Below are 21,131 nucleotides of genomic sequence, written 5' to 3'. Positions count from 1 at the left end.
ACACAGCCATGACGAGTTCAGCTTTATTACAAGACGACAGGCAAGAGGACGGCGCACAAGGTATGAGGGGTCCACCCGCCACCCATCGCTCTGCCCCCTAACGCGGGTACGGAACTGGGCCAGTTCAGGGACATTCATCTCCCTGAGGATTCTGAGTGCTCTGCGGTTAATTTTAACCACACATCCCTGCGGTGGATGAAAATCTGAATATCGGACAGCGAAGGCCAACTGTAACTTGGTCTGCACCCGAAGCAGAGCGCCAGCAGGTCGAGGAAGGCGGCACCGCAGATCCCGGCGGGGTTCTGCCCTCTCTGAGGAGGCGGAGGCTGCGGCAAAAGAGTGCTTCTCAAAGTGCCTATCCAGTAGCCACAGAGAAACGCAGGAGAGTAGCCAATACACAAAGCAACACGTCTTTTGATCTCTTTAGTAGAATTTCTGTATCTTTAGTAGAATTTTAGGAGACATCCACGCTCCGCTTCCGCGGGGGTGCACGCTGCGCTCGCCTGTTTCGGGACTTTTCAATCAGGCATTTCTTCGATGCCTCTCTGTGCGCCCGGGATCACAAAGGTCCCCTCGCCGGGCAGGCGCCTGGCAGTGTTTCTTTGCCTGCGCCGCGGGGACAGGCAGGTCCCCAAGATGGCGATGCTGGCGGAGCGTGAGTGCCGATCCCCGCGGGGAGAGACCGCGCCGGTGGGGCTCGGGCGATACCCCTGAGAGCGGGCTGTGGTCCAGCCAAGAGCTGTTATCCTGGGAGGCGGCTCCAAGCCCTTTCGCACCTCTCTCGCTGTTGTGGCAGGGGCCACGCTGTCCGTCCCGAGCGTGGCCGGCTGGATGCTGGCGGGTCCCCGGAGTCCTCGCGTTGGCTGGGGACGGGTTTGTGGGGCTGTGTCGCTTCCTGGCTTAGGGGGAACGTGTATAAAGTCTGCGGGAATGTCCCTCAGACGCCTTTAGAGCCGGCATTCCATTTCAGCGCCACGATGTGACAATGTATTAAAGGAGAGCTGCCCTCAATGCTTGGGGCTGGGTCAGTGTGTCAGCCAGGCAGGACGCAGCGGAGCTCTGTGTGTGTAGGCATTGGTCTTTTGAGCGCGTCTAGGGTTGGCATTTGGACTTGTCTCACCTTCTTGTCTGTACACGCCCTTTCAATACTGAAAAGAGGTTTATAAGAAAGATGTGGACAGTCTTTTTAGCAGTCTGCTGCAACAGACTGCTGGGATGCATCAAGAAAGGTGTGTCCAGCAGGGCTAGGGAAGTTCTTCTACCTCTCTACTCTGCCCTGCTGAGACCACACCTGGAATCCTGTGTCCAGTTTTGAGCTCCCCAGAGAGACAGAGACCTGCTGGAGAGAATCCAATGGAGAGCCATGAGGATGATTAGGGGACTCAACCATCTCCCCTGTGAAGAGGGACTGAGAGCTCTGGGGCTATTTAGTCTTGAGAAGATTGATTTATACTCATAAAAGTGTATAAATATCTGAGGGGTGGGTGTCAAGTGGAGGGGGCTAGGCTCTTTTGGGTGGTTCACAGTGATAAGACAAGGAACAATGGGTTCAAACTAGAACATAGAAGATTTCACCTCAGCATGAAGAGAAACTTCTTTCTAGTGAGGGTGACAGAGCACTGGAACAGGCTGCTCAGGGGGGTTGTGGAGTCTCCTTCTCTGGAGACTTTCCAACCCCACCTGGATGCATTCCTGTGCAGACTACCCTAAGTGATCCTGCTCTGGCAGGGGGGGTTGGACCTGATGATCTCTAGAGTTCCCTTCCAACCTCTGATATACTGTGAGACTGTGAACAGGACAAGGGGGGGATGGCTTTAAAACTAAAAGAGTGAGCCCCATCCAACCTGACCTGGAATATTTTCACGGATAGGGCTTCTACCACCTCACTGGTAGAATACACTGTGCCAGTGTATTAATAAGAGAGCTTCTCTGTTTTGTGAATTCTAAAATCAGACACCTTAAAGACAAAACTTCATTGCTATGAGCCACCCTTGGAGTGTCGATGTCTTAGTTCCTCCCCTTCAGCTGCAGTTACAACTGTGAAGTTATGTTACACTTACCTTTTTGTTTGTAGTTCTGGATCTAGTTCTGATGCTCTTATTAGTAGATTAGAAAAAAGTTGAGGCCAGTTACTTGGTTTTGCTATAGCTGTGAAAGCAGATGGATTTCAGGCACTTACCATAGAACACAAGATCATTTAGGTTGGAAAACCCCTTAAGGTTATAGAGTCCAGCTGTTAACCCAGCACCTCCAAGACTGCTGCTAAACCACATCCCACAGCACCACATCTACATGCCTTTTACGTCCCTCCAGGGATGAAGGCTCCAGCCCTTCCCTGGGCAGCCTGTTTCAGGGCTTGACAACCCTTTCAGTGAAGAAATTCTTCCTAATGTCCAACCTAAACCTTTCCCTGCACAACTTGAGGCTGTTTCCTCTCCTGCAGTTGCTGCTCATGAGAATAGACCAATCTCCACCTTGCTATAACCTCCTTTCAGGTAGTTAGAGAGAAAAGATCTGTCCTGAACTTCCTTTTCTCCAGGCTAAACAACCCCAGTTCCCTCAGCCATTCCTCAGGAGACTTGTGCTCCACACCCTTCACCAGCTTTGTTGCCATTCTCTGAACCTGCTCCATCACCTCAATGCCTGCCCTGTAGTGAGCTGAGAAGCTACTTATAGCAACTTCTCAACAGTACCCAATGACAGGACAAGAAGCAACAAGTGCAAACTGAAACACAAGAAATGCAACCTGCTTAAGTGAGGGATTGAAGTTAATGATCTTGAGGTCCTTTCAGCTTATGTGATGCTGTGAACTAAACTGAGAAGGGACAAACTTGATCTATGCTTATTTGGTTTGAATTAAAAAAAAAAAAACAAAACTATCAGTCGCAGAAATGTCCAAAGAAGTTAGTTTGTATTTTTTCTCTTTAACTCTTCATAACTTTTAAGAAACTTTGTCTATCTTATTGGAAAAAAAAAAAAAGTTAATTATGGGTTTCATAGCTTCAGTTAAAAATGAAATCTCGTTGTTGGCAGTATGATTTTTCTGTTTGTTGGAGAAATTTAACCTGTTTATTATTTTTCTGTGTTGTATGGAGCATGCAGCAGGGGTTTAGGTTAGAACTGATAGAGAACTTTCAGAAATGTTAAATGTTTCATGTTAAAACACATGCTGCAGGCACAGAGTTGGTGAAAAGGTTTAGCAATTATCTTTTTCAAATGATAGGAGTGTCAGAGTGAATTATCTGGAGAAATGAAACTTTTCTCCACTGGATGGTGCTGCTTGCTCAGAGTTGTGTTGTTATCTGTAGCATCATTTTATGAGCAGCCCGAAAGATCATATTCACTTCTGAGCTGAATTAGCTAGAAGGTAGTATCACAGTCTCACAGTATATCAGAGGTTGGAAGGGACCTCAAGAGATCATCAGATCCAACCCCCTGTCAGAGCAGGATCACTTAGGGTAGTCTGCACAGGAATGCATCCAGAGGGGTTTGGAAATTCTTCAGAAAAGGAGACTCCACAACCCCCCTGAGCAGCGTCCGTCACCCTCACTGTAAAGAAGTTTCTCTTCATGTTGAGCTGAAATCTTCTATGTTCAAGTTTGAACCCATTGTTCCTTGTCTTATCACTGTGAACCACCCAAAAGAGCCTGGCCCCCTCCACTTGACACCCACCCCTCAGATATTGATAGACATTGATCAGATCCCCTCTCAGTCTCCTCAAGACTGAACAGCCCCAGGGCTCTCAGTCTCTCTTCATAGGGGAGATGCTCAAGTCCCCTAAGCATCCTCATGGCTCTCCCTTGGATTCTCTCCAGCAGGTCTCTGTCTCTCTTGAACTGGGGAGCCCCAGACTGGACACAGTATTGCAGGTGTGGTCTCAGCAGGGCAGAGTAGAGAGGAAGAAGAACTTCCCTAGACCTGCTGGACACAGCTTTCTTGATCCATCCCAGGATGCCATTGGCTGTCTTGGCCACAAGAGCACATTGTTGTTCCATGGAGAACTTGCTGTCCACCAGCACTCCAAGGTCTTTCTCTGTGGAGCTGCTTTCCAGCAGGGCAGCCCCTAACCTGTCCTGGTGCCTGCTGTTATTTCTCCCCATATGTAGGACCCTGCGTTTGTCCTTATTAAACTTCATGAGGTTTGCCTGCACCCAGCTCTTCAGCCTGTCCAGGTCACGTTGGAGTGCTGTTTCCTCTAGTGAACAAACATTTCTGATGAATTGTTGACTGAACAGTCTTCTTTTTTTATTGTTTTATGTGTGTGTGTGTATTGTATGGAAAAGGGAGATTTGGAGAGTGACTGTTTACAAAGGCCTGTAGTGATAGGATGAGGGGCAGTGGTTTGAAGTTAGAGAAGAGAAAATGATTAAAACCTAAATTTAGAGAACAGTCCAGATTGTCTGATTGTTTATTGCTACTTTGACTGTACCTTTCAGCTAAGTCACAAAATAACATCTGTAGGGAAGAGTAGATTCAGACTGGGATGTTAGGAACAAGTTGTTTACCATGAGGGTGGTGGAACACTGGAACAGGTTGGCCAAGGTGGTAGTTGAGGCCTCATACCTAGAGGTACTCCAGATCAGGCTCAACAAGGTTCTGAGCAACCTGATCTAGTGGTGGATGTCCCTGCAGGGGGGGTTTGGACAAGATGACCTTTGGAGGTCCCTTCCAACCAAAACCATTCTGTGTTTTTATTTTCTGTATGTGGCGTGAAGTTGTTCTTGTCTAAAGAAGGGCCGTGATGATTATCAGAGGGCTGGAGCACTTCTTCTATGGAGACAGAGAGATTTGGGGCTGTTCAGAGAAGAGGAGGCTCTGAGGAGACCTTATTTTTGCCTGCTAGTATTTAAGGGGGCCTCCAAGAAAGCTGGGAAGGGACATTTAGGGTGTCAGGTAGTGATAGGGCTAGGGGGAATGGAGCAAAACTAGAAATGGGTAGATTCAGATTGGATGTTAGGAAGAAATTCTTCCCCGTGAGGGCGGTGAGACACTGGAACAGGTTGCCCAGGGAGATGGTGGAAGCCTCATCCTTGGAGGATTTTAAGGTCAGGATGTGGCTCTGAGCAACCTGATGTAGTGTGAGGTGTCCCTGCCATTGGTAGGGGATTGGAACTAGATGATCCTTGAGGTCCCTTCCAACCCTGACAATTCTATGATTCTGTGATTCTTAAATAATTCTGTAGAGATGGAAGCAAGTTTCTTTGTTTTCCTGCATCTACCTTAACATGTTTGAGGGTAAGAATGTGTTAACCTGAGAGAAATGTGAGGATTAATCCCACAGTAGTAGTTAAGAGGTTTGACATAGTTGTATTGCAAGGGCTGGGAAAGGGAAGGCCTCTGGAAATTTCAGGCTTGAGAAATCTCAGTATTAGGTGCCCTTGTGTTTTGTTACCAGCATCCTTCTGGGAGTAAAACATCTTAGGGCTTCTCTACAGAGATATATCCAGGAAAATTAATAGAAATTAACTTTTAGGGTGGATTAGTTGAACTGCGTCAAACAACTCTGTTTGGAAGTTAATTTGGAAGTTAATTGGAAGTTGACATCGATTACCTCTGCTGCATGCACAAATCCTTAGGCACATACAGTGGCTTTACAGCTGTAAGAGTTGCCTTGAATTTAATTTCTTGGGATTTGCAAAGTCACCACCTGGGGAACAAGTTGCAGAGAGCATAACAGAATACATTTGTTTGTTTTGATTGTCTTTCTTGTTATGTTGTTTGTTTCTCTGTGAGCTACACATGAAAGCAGCAGCCAAGATGTTCCCTGTTTTTATAGGACTTAGCTTTTGCTGGCAGCTTTTTAGTTGATTCCCTTGGCAGACCACTGGAAAACTGGGTCCTCATATTTGCATCTTGGATGAGTAAAGATGGCAAAACATTAGTTGTCCCAGATCCCTAGCTGGTATTTCAAACACAGCAATAAATGAATGAAGGGAGCCAGAGTTTTTGTTCCCAGTGGGGCAGCAGGAAACCCTAATTTGTTTGTGCTTTTCAAGTCACAGCCCGCGGTGGCACTTCACCACCTGTTGTTAGCAGCACAGGCTGCTACAAATAATGAACCAAACATCCTTGTAATATTCTGTCCCTTTGACCTAAATCTGAAGTGTGGCATTTTTGGGAAAGGTGATTTCCTGATTATGTTGAACGTGTCTCAGTGGATTTGGGTTCTCACTGGCTTTGTGTGGCCTTGGGTTAATCGGTCGGTTTTGATCCACCATTTCCCATAGCGTTTAATAAAGTTTGTAATCTTCCTGTTTCCATTCTTTGTCTTGTTTATTTAGGTTGTCTTCCTGCATGTATGTAGGTGCATATTTCAAGTGGCTGCTTAACTGTGTTAGCTTTTCTCCCTTGATCTCAGTGAAGCTCTTCCTGACAATAGAGACGAGCACGCATATGGAGGTCTAGGGGATTAGGACAAAGGAGCCTCCACTCTCATTTGGGTCCCTTAACACCTACAAGTAATTTCTGGTGACTTTTTATTTTCCATGTAAACCATTTTCCAGCAAATCCAAAAGCTGAAATCTCACTGGTTTGTTCTATAAACCAATTTCTCTGGTCACTTACATTTGATTTTTGAGTTATCTTTTGTTGTGGAGGTAAACATTAAAACTTCCGCGTTGTGGTAAAAAGAATCATAGAATGGTCTGGGTTGGAAGGGACCTCCAAAGGGCATCTATTCCAACCCCCTCTGCAGTAAGCAGGAACATCCTCAACTAGATCAGGTTGTCCAGAGCCCTTTTGAGCCTCACCTTGAATATCTCCAGGGATAGAGCCTCAGCTGTGCAACCTGTTCCAGTGTTCCACCACCCTCATGGTAAAGAACTTGTTCCTAACATCCAATCTAAGTCTACTCTTCTCTAGTTTGAAATCATTGCCCCTTGTCCTATCACTACAGGCCCTTGTAAACAGTGTCTTTCCAGAAGACTGGCCAGTGGATGCTGTCCAGAACTGGGAGAGCCTGCACTGAGGTTGAATCCCCTATAGATTTTGTGTTGAAGCCACAAGTAAAGCAAAGTTGGAATAAAGGTGGAATTTAAGCCTGTACACCTAAGTGGTAACCCTTGAAGCCTTCCATGCAGCCCATGCTTAGGGATGACAGATTCTATTGCCATTTTATTTGGGCATTTTCCAAATTAATAATTGCAATTTTTACTGGACTTATTTTTGTGTGCAATATAAGGTTTAGTAGACTTGAACTCCCACAATGTTTTTCTTTTCAGTGAAGAGCTTTCCTTGAATTGATGAAATACCAAGAACGCTGAAAATGTCAACAGACCCTGTTTGATTTTGTTTTATTTTTTTTCCCCCTTCCTGCTCTAGCTCGTAGAAGGCAAAAGTGGTCTGTAGACCCCCAAAACAGTGCTTGGAGTAAAGATGAATCTAAATTTGGTCAGAAGATGCTGGAGAAGATGGGCTGGTCCAAGGGAAAGGTATGATTTAAAGGACACTTGTCTGGATGAAGGGTGGAATTCTGCTGAGGGACTCATGATCTCAGTATTTAAAACATCCTTATTCTTTCTATTGATTTATTCTCTTAAGCTCACAGGAGATTTGGGCAATGTTAGATCTCTACAGTTTTTACTAAGGTAGTTACTTGCACCTGTCCTGCTTTCCAGTTTTTTCTTCCTTTGACAAGGTAATGTCCCCAAGAGGAGGAGTTGGCACCTTAAACCAGGTGGTAGTTGAAGTTTTTAAGTTGCCATTATGCCCTCAGATCTTTCTAAATGGTAGAGTTTCAAGGAACTCCAGGACCTGCTTTAATCTCTTACCTGTTTTTAAAGGTTATTTCTGATCTGTTCCTTGAATGGCCAAAATGCAGCTTTGTGGGCTGTGTTCCTTCCCAGCTTCAGCCTGTACCTGTAGGGTAAGGCAGCTGGTGTCTGGTGCTAAGAATAACCTCTAGATAAGTGCAGACATCTGCAGACTTCTCAGCCAGCCCTTTAAAGCAGTTTAGTTTCCACAGAGGTGCCTCAGCAAAGCTGAGATTTGGGCTTGCACTTTAATGACCTGAATGCATCCAAAACTTGCATATTTATTTAATTCTTCTCCTAGGTTTCCTCTCCTAACTTTTTAATTTTTTTTAAGAAAGAAAATTAGGATCCTTTTCAGAGAATCATGGAATCGTGGAAGTTGAAGGGACCTCTGGAGATCATCTAGTCCAATCCCTCTGCTAAATCTGGTTCACCTAGAGCAGGTTGCCCAGGATTGTGGTATGGATGGATTTGTAATCTCTCCAGAGAGGGAGACTCCACAACCTCTCTGGTCAGCCTGTTCCAATGCTCTGGCAACCTCACAGGAAAGAAGATTTTTCCTTATGTTCAGGAGGAACCTACTGTGTTCTAATTTGTGCCTGCTGCCCCTTTTCCTACCACTGAACACCACTAAAAAGATTCTGGCCCCATCCTCTTGACTTCTGCCCTTTGAATATTGATGGCTATTGATAAGGTCCCCTCTCAGTCTGCTCTTCCCTGGGCTGAACAGGCCCAGGTCTCCCAGTATCTATCACAGAGAGACACTCCCTGTCAGGTTTCTATCCTAAAAAAAACCCACAAACATTCAAATTTGGGAAGTAATGTTTAGGCTTAGTATTATCTTTCCTAATTGTACAATCTGGGGGGCAGGGGAAAGAGCAGTTGGTTTAAAGCTTTACTTTCTGTACCTGGCCAATTTTACCAGATGTGCCAGCAGTAACAAATCATCAGCTGAGTGTGTGGCTATCATAAATAACATATTTATGTGGTGGAGTAGTGGAGAGATCCTGGGTATATATGGCTGTCAAAGCAGTGAGGCATATTTGAAGAAGTCTGTCGGTGTTAGAAATCCAGTACAGTTTATTTGGTCAGTGGAATGAAAAGTTTACCTCCTGCTAACCAAAAAAAGTATGAAAGCAAGCAGGACACTTGGCTGTACATCCTGCCCTGACCCAATTCCAATACTACTAATAACAGGACTAGTGTAAGCTGCTTAATTTTACTGCACAGATGGGCAAAAGCTCATTGATTTGATCAAGCTAAAGTTCCATTTCTCTGGGTTTGGAGTGGAATGGGGACATAAATCTTTCCTGTAGAGCTGTTGTAAAGGAAGATCTGGTAGCTCAAGTAGGAAACTTACTGCCATGAAGAAGATGAGAAGAGGGGGAAGACAGAAAGCAACATGAGGCCTTTCCTTCACACTCTGAAAACAACAGTGTTCTGACAGCAAAGTTATCTATGCTCAGAGAAGTTGGCTGCCTAAAATACAATCAGAGCATTTCAGAACAATTTTTTTCCACTCTCATTCAGGTATCTGTGTTAATCTTGCACACAGTAAATAACCATGCATGCAGTTGATATAAAAAGAGTGCTCAAGCTCCAGACTCTTAACATGTTGTCTGGTCTAAAGCCTACAGGAACCAATGCCAGATCCTTGACTTCAGTACTCTTTGAACCACATATGATTGCTGGCTCATGAAATGGGAGGCCACGGCAGGCTACACAGAGAAATCCAAGGCTAGGCTTGTTTTACTAAGTTTTAATTAATTCATAGAATTGAGTCTCTACCTCTATTCTGCCCTACTGAGGCCATAATCTGGAGTCCTGTGCACACTTCTGGGCTCCCCAGTGCAAGAGAGACAAGGAACTACTGGAGAGAGTCCAGCAGAAGCTACAGAGATGATGAGGGGACTTGAGTGTCTCTCTGACAAGGAAAGGCTGAGAAATCTGGGGCTGATAACCTGGAGAAGACTGAGAAAGGACCTTCTCAATGCTTATCAATATCCAAAGGGTAAAAATAAAGAGGATGAGGACAGTCTTACTTCAGTGATTCCCAGCAACAGGACAAGGGGCAATGGCACAAACTGGAACCCAGGAAATTCCATCTGTGAGGAAGAACTTTCCTGTGAGAGTGCCAGAGCTGTGGAACAGGCTGCCTGGAGATGTTATGGAGTCTCCTTCTCTGAAGAGATTTCAAATTTGCCTGGACATCATCCTGTGCAACCTGCTCTAGGTGACCCTGGTTTTGCAAGGGTATTGGGCTAGATCTTCTCTGAACCCCCACCATTCTCTCTGGGTGTGATATTTGTTTAACTCCAGTATCTTCATCAGCTTATCAGTGTGAATTAGATGGAAGAAGTTCTTCATGTTCTGCTAGCTCCAGTCTGACCATTCTTTTTCCCACTTCCCCCACATATAACTTCAGTGTGTGTTGTGTTTTCTATGTGGCTTCTGTCTTAGAGCCATTACACAGCTGCCTTCCCAGTGACAGGTATTTTTGGTGAAAGACACCTTCTTTTTATCTAGTCTCTTGGTTTTAAAATTGTAAACACTTTTGACTAGCCTTGGAATGTCAGGTGGATTCCTGATTAATCACCCAAGTACTTAAGGTTGTTGCTATTTTAGTGTTTATAATGCTTTGCTGGAGGCTTAAGTAGTAAATTAAAAAAGGAAAAAAAAAACCCAACACTTAATATCTCATGTGCTAATGCCTGAATAAATTCAGTTACAGGGAAGCAAATCAATGTGAAATTGTGATTTCTTGGTGTATTTTTTGCAAACTGCCTGGCAGTACAAAACTCTAATTTTTTTTTTTCTTCAATCACTGCTGTAAAATCCTTACATTTTTTACCCTTAAATCCTCCTTAGGGTCTTGGGGCTCAGGAACAAGGAAATACAGAACATATCAAGGTTCGGGTGAAAAACAACACTCTGGGGCTAGGAGCTACCATCAATCATGAGGTGAGCACTAGGGCCAGGTAAGGAAAAGGCTCCAATTTTGGCTAAAGTACTCTCTTTATGATGGAATGTAAGTGAAATCTCATCACATCACCTGGCAGCATGTAACTGCTTGACTGTCTGTGCAGAAACTCTTGTCCTGGAGTGCAGTTCTGCTTTTTTAGGTGTTTTAGGAGTAAATGTCTACTTGGAAAGGTTACAGTGGTGCTGAGGGCTGGCTGTTCAGAGATTATTTTATTCAGGGATTAGTATTTCCAAGCAAACCATTGAAATACTTGCCTTTTCCCTGTGTCTCCTGCCCCACTTCATTGTCTTCTGTCCCTGTTCCTGATAAGTTACCTTTCTGACTGAACTTAAGGTACATAGGCAGAGCAGAACATGGTCCTAAAGGTGCTTGTCTCATTATCAACCTCTTCAGTAACTTTATTGTTGCTAGAAATGACCCTAGTATTTCCTACTTACATTTGAAAACATTCTGTGCAGGTGGGATGGGCACAGCCAGCAGCAGCTCAGTATTATTTAAGGACTGCAAATGCAACCTGTTACAATTTTTGCACTTTGGAGCATCTGATGAGCTGTTGTTAGTGTTGCCATCTGTGGAGTTTCTGAGGATTGCTCCCAGCAACAAGGACTGAGTATATAAAGCTGAGTTACTTAGAGTGCTGAGGCTTACTATGGGCCTTGTATTCATCTGAGTGATACTTACAGGACAACTGGATTGCTCACCAGGATGACTTCAACCAGCTTCTGGCTGAACTGAATGATTGCCATGGACAGGGTGAAACAGGTAGGTTCATGCATTGCTCAGCCAGATGCTGTTCCATTCCTTGCCTAAAAAGGCTAGCTGAGGGCTGCTGAGGCAGATAACTCCCCCTTCTCCCCCAAAATCAGGGGAGCCAAAAGACGTGTTGCTGTTCATGACCACACTCAGGTTTGTGTGCCTGGGTATGTTAATCTCAGTGGATTGGTTTGGCTCTCCATTGGGGCTCAGTTAAAAGCTTTTTGTTGGAGTAAGCAAACATTAAGTTTTGAACTTATTTATTTATCCAGGACCACTTTGCTGGGATGTACTAGAGCAGCACTTGTTTTTCTAAAGCAGCTAGAGCCAGTCTGAAGGCTCACAACGCTGTCACTCACCATTGCAATGGGTTTGCCCTTCCGTCAAGGGTTAGGGCTGGGCCTGCCACTAAATGAGCGACAAACCCTCCCTGTTAGCTTCTCTCCCTTCCCAAAGGGAAGAGAAAGGGAATAAGGGAGACTTATGAATTTGAAAACTGAAACAAATGTAATTAAAATAATAACAATAAAATGAAATAGATATACATCAATATTCAACCCATATCCCTGATGGCAGCTGTTCACTGTCACCACTGATGCTGTGGGAGAGTCGCAGAGTGAACTCGGCAGCAGTTGGGAATTGGATTCAGGAACAAATGCATGGGGCCTGAAAAATGCATGGGGCCTGAAAAATGCATGGGGCCTGAAGGCAGAACAGAGGTGGCCATTGAAGAGCCTTCACCCTTGTGATCCCTTAGCTTTATACTGAATAGGGTGGAATCCACTGTTGATCAGTTTAGGGTCCCCTGTCCTGTCTGCTCCTCCCTACAGGTGCAGCCTTTTTACTTCACACTCCCAATACAGTAGACAAGATTTAGCAATGACCTTGATCTGCACACCAGTCCTTGGTAGCATCTCTGAACATCAGTGTTACCAGAACTAGAATCAGGCAGTGTCTGCAAAAACATACCATGAATTGCAGAACATGCAGTTACTTTTCAACTCAGTTTCTTCTAAGTAAAATCACCAGAGTTAGTTCTGTTCTGTCTCAAACCAGGACACTGCCCTTCACTAATGAACTGTCACAGCAGGCTTCCATCCTCTGTTGGTTTCTTAAGGACCTACTTTTCCTGTCCTCAGAGAGCTGCTGCTTAGTTTTTGACTTGGAGTTATGCATCTCTGTTGTGAGTGCTATATAATGTGATTTTTGTAGCCCTGATGTAGAGCACACAAGTGGGGAAACCACACAACCTTCCCAAAAGGGCTATTTACAAAGCTTTTTAGAGTACATAACCTTCCCAGAGGAGCTATTTATAAAGCTTTGGAGAGTTTGGCCTTATTTGGTGAAAATGAATTTATGCAGAACTGGTTGAGTGTGAGCCTAGAGAAGGAATTGTACACATCAGATGGTTTATCATCTCTTCTTTAGTTAAGATTCAAGTTTAACCTCTGATCATATATCTAAACAACTCTGTGGAGTGTGATTAAACCAAGGGCTTCTGCTTGGACACAGCAACCTCTCTACATGCTGCTTATTGCAGAATTGCCTGCTTAGTGAATCTACCAACTGTTCATTCAGTCATGCCTAACATTTGGGCACAGAAGGTTTTGTAGGAGAGGAAAGACAGAGAAGGAGGCAAACCAGGTACTTTTTTAATCCTGAAGAACTGGGATTAAAATTCTGAACCTGCTGCTTTAAAAACATCTCTTCTAAATTGAGATGTAAGTTAATGCTTGAGCATTGGAGCCCTAGTCATGGTCTGAGGCCACACGGTGCTAGGTGCTGTAGTTGAGGTCCTCAAGAAGTAGAATAGCATATCGTAGGGAAATTCCACAAGTTCCTTTCTACCTTTATAACTAAATCCTGCCCAAGTTCCAACTTGAGCCATGGGAGGATCACTTAGGTGTAGCTGGTGGGAAAGCTGCAAACTGCTGAGCAGAGAGCTGAAATGACTTGTCCGAGGACAGAATGAGTCAGCACAGAGGCAGGTTCATTGAGCAAGGCTATCTTGTTCCTAAACCTGGGCAGCATTCCCTGGGTCATCAGTACTGATGCAAAGTGGCCTCTAGACACTGTATGTCTCCCTGGTTTACTCAGTTATTTTTCCTTAGTCTTTTTAAGAGCTGAGACAAGAATTTACAATTGCTGAGGACAAAGTTGGGTGCGTGCTGAACGCTGCTGGTCAGAATCACTTTGGGTGATTTGCAGGCTCCAACCATTGCTCTGAGGCTTGTTTTTTTGGCAATTGTTTCAAAATTCATCCAGATAACTCTGCCTGCAGCTGTGCTGCAGGATCAAATGTTACATTATTGGCCATTATCCAGTTTCAAATTGCATTAAAAGTCAGCTGAAAAACTTCATTGTTCTTAGTAACAGTTGCCAGAGTTGGATTGCAATTAGAGGTCGGAAAGGAAGGGCCCCATGGTGGTTAGGATGCCAACATTTAGATACTCTTGATGTATGTTGGTTTAGCTTTTTCTTTTCTGTTTTTTTTCTATCTGAGCACCTAGTTAGGGGTTCTGATTCCTGGCTCTTTTGGAGGATACTGAGTGATGGTGACTCTGTTCCTTTCCTGTTTGTAAAATCACACAAATCACAGAATCTTTTAGTTTGGAAAAGAACTTCAAGGTTATACAGCCCAACCATTCTCTAACTCTACCAAATCTGATGCTAAACCATGTCTCTTAGCACCATGTCTGTGTGTCTTTTCAACACCCCCAGGGATGGTAATTCAACCACCTATCTCCCTGGACAGCCTGTTCCAAGTGTTTGATAACCCTTTCAGTGAAGAAGTTTCTTCTAATATCCAACCTAAACCTCCCCTGGTGCAACTTGAGGCCATTTCCTCTTGTCCTATCAGAATGTTTTGGGTTGGAAAGGGCTTTTAAATGTCTCTTAAATGTCATTTAACCCAACCCAGTGGGGAACAACATGTTGGCTGTGTCTGTAATGTGCTTTGGAGTATTTAATTTATCAGCTTTGCTACAGAAATGACACATGGGTTTATTGCTGTGACTAAATTGTTTGGGAAAGTGCATTAATGTTCCTGCAGAGCTCGCTCAGTTTGTCAGAGGGTTTACCTGTTGCTCAAAGTCACAGGGATGTATCTGCCTGCCTGTTGCACATTCGGTGGTGAAATTCCTCCTGGAAGGCACAAGGCGGTGCTGCTGCCCCTTTCACTGTACAAGGAAGGGGAGGAGGAAGCCCTGTGGGTGTCCTTTGCTGTGTAATGTTCTCTTCTGTACAAGCAGATCAGGGAGTAGACTCCAAGCACCTCGTCTCTGCTCAGGATATTTTAGTTTTGGTGCTTACTTTAGCCTTTTCTTTTTAGGATTTTCAAGTCAACTGCAAACTCTGACCCTAGGCCAGCTAGTTGTTCTTCTCACTAGGGCTTAGTGTGTAAATGAAAGAGTAGGTCTCAGGCTGCCTTCTGGTAGTTAGGCAGCAGATTTCATTATTAGGTCAGTGACTCCATCATCAGTTGTCATTGTCTATTGAACAGTAAAGTGGTGCTGTAATTGCAGTGTCAGAAAACCTTAGTCTGCAGATTGTTCAGGGGTGGGATCATCTGAAAGTGACTCAACTTGGCCCTCAGGGTGTGAGTTGATTTCCTTACCCATCCCAGTTACCACCGAGAGGGAAAAACATCAGAGTAGCACTTTCCAGAGTTCCAGAGCAGAGAATCCTGTGGTACCTGCTTCTTTTCAGGACTGGACTAATAAAGTAGTTATTAACCAGAAGGCAGAGCATTTGTTGTAATTTAACAGGCTCTGTGAAAGCAAAGAGTGCATCTGGAGCAGTGAAGTAACCTGTCACAGTTCAGGAACTCGATACCTCTACGGTGGAATGCTTAGACTAATCCTTCACATGGTTTTAACCTGCACAAGCTAGCATTCTCCCAAACAGCTCCTTAGTGAATCTGGGACTCAGCCAACCTCAGAGACCATTCCCAGCAGACAGTTCAGAGGAAACCCCTATTCTGGAAGCAGGGAAAATTAAATAACATGGACGTGGCAATTTATTGTAGCTGGCCTCAGGGGCAGAGAAGCTCTGCCACTGTTTAAATTCCTTACACAAATGTGTCAGACTGTGCCCAGGTAGAGGCACTTAGTGTAATGATAGAAGTGGAGAGCCTGTCTGGATGATTTTTTCTGTGCTTTGTTATTGCTTTTTTAGAAATTATTTTATATTTCTCATTTTTCTTTCTACCACTGTTTGTTTTACACTGTTTCTAACATCTTTCCATCTGGCACTGGAGATATTTTATAACAAACAGCACACTAAGCCCTGACCTAGTATTCTTTTCTCTCACTGTACAAATGGTGGTACATTAGACTTTTGACTTGGAATACCTGTATCTGCCTTTTCAAATTATATTAGATTGGAAGTGGAAAGGGAAAGGAAATGTGGCAAAAAACATCAAGCATGTCTGGATCAGAACTTAACCATGTTTCCTTCAGTCATTTCTTGAGATATGTTGTTGAGATTTGGTTTTGAAAGAGAAAATTAAATACACTAATGTTTGAATTTGGTGCTTAGAGTGCCTTGGACAGGGTTGGAACCTGTTTGTTTGGGGGTTTTGTGTTTTGTTTTTTAGAGTCCTCGGTGAACAATCAGAAGAAGAAATTCAGTCTTGAAGAAAAATCCAAATCTTCCAAGAAACGTGTCCATTATATGAAGTTTGCAAAAGGTAAGAGGAGTTTTGTTGTTTCATAAGCTCTAACCAAGATTAGGAAATAACCCATGTGACAAGGTGATCTGTTACCTTCTGGGGTCTAAATTTGGCAAGTAAAACCTTGGTTTAGAAATACCCCCTGCAGCAACTTACTTAGAGCTTACTATGTGCTGTTCCTCTGTATTTTGGACAATTTCGTCTGGCTTTGGGTTGAATACTGTTGAATAAAACAATTTGTGTCTGGAGGAACCATCAGCTGAATAGAAGAACAGTGAATATCTTGAGTGTTCTGTGCGTGGGCAGGGGATGGGAGGGGGAGGCAAAGGTGATAACAGTTCTTGGGCATCTGCATGGCACTATCCCCTGCAATCTCCAGTAACCCCTGCTAAGAGATCACGTGGATGAGATCAGATTAAACCTGAATGCAGGAAGAGGAAAGCCCTCTTATATCTACCAGGTGCTTTATTGGATAAATGAGGACAGTGGTTGGTGGCCAGAAAAACTTATCAAGAACTCGTGGAGCTTAGTGATTTCTTTGCTTCTTAGAGTGATGACATTATGTCAACCATGTCTTGTTTTACATCTTGCCAGTTGTTCCATCTCTTGCTGTGTTTTCCCCTTTCACACACCCTGGGCAGATGATGTGTGTGTGTGTGTATACATGTTCCAGTGCATGGATGGGATAGGTGTCCACTAATGGCTGACTTATTAAGCTTAAAGCTCTGTGTAATGTTTTCTGGTAGCAAATGCCTCTGCTAAAATGGAGGTCTGAATGGAGGCCAAATTCTGATATTTGGGGTTGTAATTTTTAATTGATTGATTGATTGATTTGGCCTTGAAGTCAAATATGTTAATATGACTCTGCCACTTTATGACATTAAACAATTAAATTGGTTCAGAGCTTGCAAGTGCAGGGGCCTGTTGTAGATGGTAGAAAAGAGTGTTTAGCCTTTTACTAAATACAGAGGAAAAATAAGTGTCTTGTGAGCATGTAAAATGTGAAGCAAAGCTTTTATATTAACAATATCCCTTATTTGTATGGCTGCAGTGTTTCTGTAAGGTAGGCCCCTGTTTGATTGTTCTCTCAGTGATCTGAAAACCAGGGAAATTGTCCTTTTTCAGGGAAAGAGAAAAAGTTATTTGAGAAAAGGCTGATGTTGTTGTGGCCCTTGTTGTTCAAGTCCAATCCTGCTTCCTTTTAGACTAAACAAGAGGAGCTCACACAAAAGCGGGAGAAGGGAGCAGCAGCAGTAGAAACGGCAGCTTCCGTTTCTGGGGCTGTTTTGTAGCCTCACTGCTGGAGGAAGATAGATACCACACACAGGCTTGCATCTGGGAAATACACACCAATATGAGGTTCAGGCAGTGATTTCAATTCCTTTCCTAGTAACTGTTCCACTGTGATGCTGCAGAGGATTTGGACTGTCAGGTAATTTGATTTTCTACCAGAGAATGCAGGCAAAGTGGGGGATAAGTTTCAGAGAGAGGAGAAAAAAAAGGCATGGAAAGAAAGTGTAGAGTGAGAGGAGGGGCAGCAGGATTGCAACTGTCATGTTCCAAGCCTTGGCCAAGATAAAGCTGAAAACAGCCACGAGTCACATCCAGCTTGCTTGGGTAAAGACATCTGGAGGCTGCCCAGTGAGATACTAGGAAGCTGGGTGATGTCTTCTCCTCTAGGTTCCTGTGTCTGCTTAACCTCTGTGGGCAGTTAAGGGTCCCGAGAAGAAGAAACAGGTGGAGTGGTCAGATTTATTTGGAGTTTTTTTGTCTACTGCAAGTGTTTAGATTAATTTGGAGGTCAGTGATTCTGGAATCAGAAAATGAAGTGGAGTAGGACCCCAGCAGACTCCTGATAAATAGATTTATCTGTGCTAATTTTGTTTCTTGAACTTTTGCTGACTCTTTTTTAAAGATAATTTTCTGACACAAACTGTGGACAACTCAGTATGAAGGTGTCTGCCTGTGGAATTGGCTAAACTTCTGCTGATTCTGGTTTATTACTTCACACACTATTACTTCCCTCTCCTTTCTCCATCTCTGATATTCAGGTAGCCACCCAACAGTCAGATGGGAATAATGGTCCTCCTGGAGCTTAGAGTAATCTCTCCCTCACCCCTGACATTGTTTTAAATTGGGATAATCTGGTGTGTTGCAGAGGTGGAGGTTTTCCTTTTCAGAAGCAATTTCAAGAATCAAGGAAAAGTCTCAACTGACTTAATATGGATATTTTTTTCACTGTAAGGAGGAGCTGTGACTCTCTAACTGTCAGAGATGGGAAATTCTTAGGAGAATCCAAAGATGTGCTTTTTCTTCTTCAACTTTTCCTGCATGTAGGAGCTTACAAGTCTTCCCCCATCGTCCTATACCAACTGTGGCAACAGAAGCTGCTGTTCTATGCTTCCCTGTGGGCACACACCAGCAGGCTGTGGTTGTCTCCTCACCAGCCTTTCCTCCCTACACAGACACACACACATTTCCTTCTGTCTGTGGAAGTCATGGTCAGCCTTCATTTAATGTCTTTGGCATTCTCCTGCTGGTTTTTGTTCACCTGTAAAAACAGCTGTGAAAGTTGTGGATTATTTTTTCCCCTCTCCCCTTTCAGGCAAGGATCTCTCTTCACGCAGTGAAGATGATCTGTCCTGCATATTTGGGAAGAGACACAAGAGTGTGAAGACACAGGTAAACAAGAGGCTTCATCTTGTTCTTCTTCCATTGCATATTTTCCTTTATAACAAACCCATATTTTAAATGTCTTTTTTCTGCTGATGATATTGCCACTTGCCCATCGAAAGCAATGGGCGTGTGAAATCACTGTTGTGTGTGTGTGAAGGCTGCAGGTGGGTGGCTGTTCTCTGAAACACTGGGCAAAAAGAGTGAAGCTAATACATATTTTTGTGAGCCACAAAAGTGATGAAGGGTGTGGAACATCTCCCTTTTGAGGAAAGGCTGAAGGAGCTGGATCTGTTTATCTTGGAGGGGAGGAGACTGAGGGGTGACCTCATTCATGGTTATAAAGATGTGAAGGGTGAGTATTTGGAGTGATGTCCAATGATAGGACAAGGGGCAGTGTGTGCAAGCTGGAGCATAGGAGGTTCCATGTGAACATAAGAAAAACCTTTTTCACTGTAAGGGTGACAGAGCACTGGAACAGGCTGCCCAGAGAGGTTGTGGAGCCTCCTTTTCTGGAGACATTCAAAACCTGCTTGGATGCATTCCTGTGCGACCTACTCTAGGTGATCCTGCTCTGGCAGGGAGGTTGGACTAGATGATCTTTCGAGGTCCCTTCTAAACCCCTAATATTCTGTGATTCTATGTAATTGTTGTGTAACCCAGCTTCTTTGGAGTTAGGGATCTTCATTATTTTAATTTTAGACTTAAGTAATGTACATCACAAAGTAGATCTGAAAATTCCATAAATAACCAAAATAAAACTGGACATTCTATTTTCACAAGAGCTGGGAAAGGCTGAGCAGCTGCCAAGTCTTGCTCATCTTAGGGTCAGGAAATCAGAGAATTGTTTTGGTTCAAAGAGACCTCTGGGATTATCAAGTCCAACTGTTAATCCCTCAGCACCACATCTATGTGTCATTTAAATACCTCCAGGAATGGGGGCTCCAACACAGGTTTCAAGGGTGGCTTGAACACTGATAAATAATTACTGAGAAGACTTTCCTCAACTTTGTGTCATGAGATCAAGATTTATACTAGCATGTAGTTTCACAGAATCACAGAGTGTTAGGGATTGGAAGGGGCCTCGAAAGATCATCTAGTCCAACCTCCCTGCCAGAGCAGGATCACCTAGAGTAGATCAGGAATGCATGCAGGTGGGTTTTGAATGTCTCCAGAGAAAGAGATTCCACAGCCTCTCTGTGCAGCCCATTCCAGTGTTTTGTCACCCTCACAGTGAAGAAAGAATTTTCCTTATGTTCACGTGGAGCCTCCTATGTTCCTGTGCTGTTTTTATTCTTGTATTCATTAGTATCTTGCAGAGAATAAGCCTCATATATCAATATATAAAATAACAGACTTACACTGTGGCAGGGCTAATGTAGCCAGAAAAAATCTTTGGAAAATAGAACATCTGGAAAAACACAAATGAATATGTTGCAAGAATTGCCCTCGTGGTTCAGACATCACTGAAATCTGTAGTCTAGAAGGAAAGGTGGAGCCTGAAATGGAATGGAAGCCTGAAATGCTGTGTCTATGTTTGACACCTGGTTCTGTAAGTTCACTGTAGGTCATTGCACTTTGATAAAGAGGAAAAAGGGGAAGAATCTGCTATGAGATCCTGACTAGTAGTGATGATCTTAAAGGTCTTTTCCAACTAAACAATTCAGTTATTCTAAGGTCACCTAGCTTCAAACAAGGGAGCTTGTGAAGAGCAATCTTCACCAGAAAACACTCTTACTATAAGAGAAAGAATTCTTTAGTGGGGTGTCTTCAATTGAACAGTTGGAAGGATTTAGGCTTGTTTTTTTTTATCCCATATAGTGTCATCATTTCAGTGAATGTGCTGCTCGTTTTAAAATTATTGGTAGGACAGAGAAAAATGTCTGTTCTCTAGACTATAAAAATGCAGTTACACTCAATTAATCTGGGAGGTTAGAAGAAATTTAGACAAATTAAGAACTGTCCTGTCTTGTCTGCCATCCTGAAAAACAGAATGAACCTTTGTTAGAAGTCACATGGTTTGGCTTGGAAGGTAGGAGCTTGGGAAGAGGCCATCAGCCACAACAGAACCCATCTGAACTTTTAACAGTCTTGGAAAAAGTGTATGGGGACTCCACCTCCATGAGAGAGATCTCATATTCTGTAGGTAAACTTGAAGCATCAGAGCCCCTTTGATTAACACTTCCGATCACCTAAACATGCCATGGATCTGCTTAGCATCCTTGCTGTTAGATCCATATGAAGTAAGGCAGACTAGGATTTAATGCAAATCAACAGTGCTTTGGTTGAGGGAGTAGAT

The 21,131-nt window shown here is 43.7% G+C and overlaps 1 protein-coding gene across 1 annotated transcript in view; it reads left to right on the top strand.

The window, feature by feature from the left end:
• Positions 1–636: 636 nt before the first annotated feature.
• The window catches only part of PINX1 (PIN2 (TERF1) interacting telomerase inhibitor 1), a 71,419-nt gene continuing 50,924 nt past the window's right edge, over positions 637–21,131 (top strand). Inside the window, exons 1-6 of the mRNA XM_054383695.1 lie at positions 637–655; positions 7,321–7,430; positions 10,620–10,712; positions 11,418–11,496; positions 16,085–16,177; positions 18,765–18,841. Of these exons, the coding sequence (XP_054239670.1) occupies positions 637–655; positions 7,321–7,430; positions 10,620–10,712; positions 11,418–11,496; positions 16,085–16,177; positions 18,765–18,841 (471 nt within the window). The remainder of the gene's footprint in view (positions 656–7,320; positions 7,431–10,619; positions 10,713–11,417; positions 11,497–16,084; positions 16,178–18,764; positions 18,842–21,131) is intronic.

This window comes from Indicator indicator, chromosome 9 (assembly GCF_027791375.1).
Source record: "Indicator indicator isolate 239-I01 chromosome 9, UM_Iind_1.1, whole genome shotgun sequence".
NCBI lineage: Eukaryota > Metazoa > Chordata > Aves > Piciformes > Indicatoridae > Indicator > Indicator indicator.
This window is presented reverse-complemented; position numbering and strand designations above follow the sequence as displayed.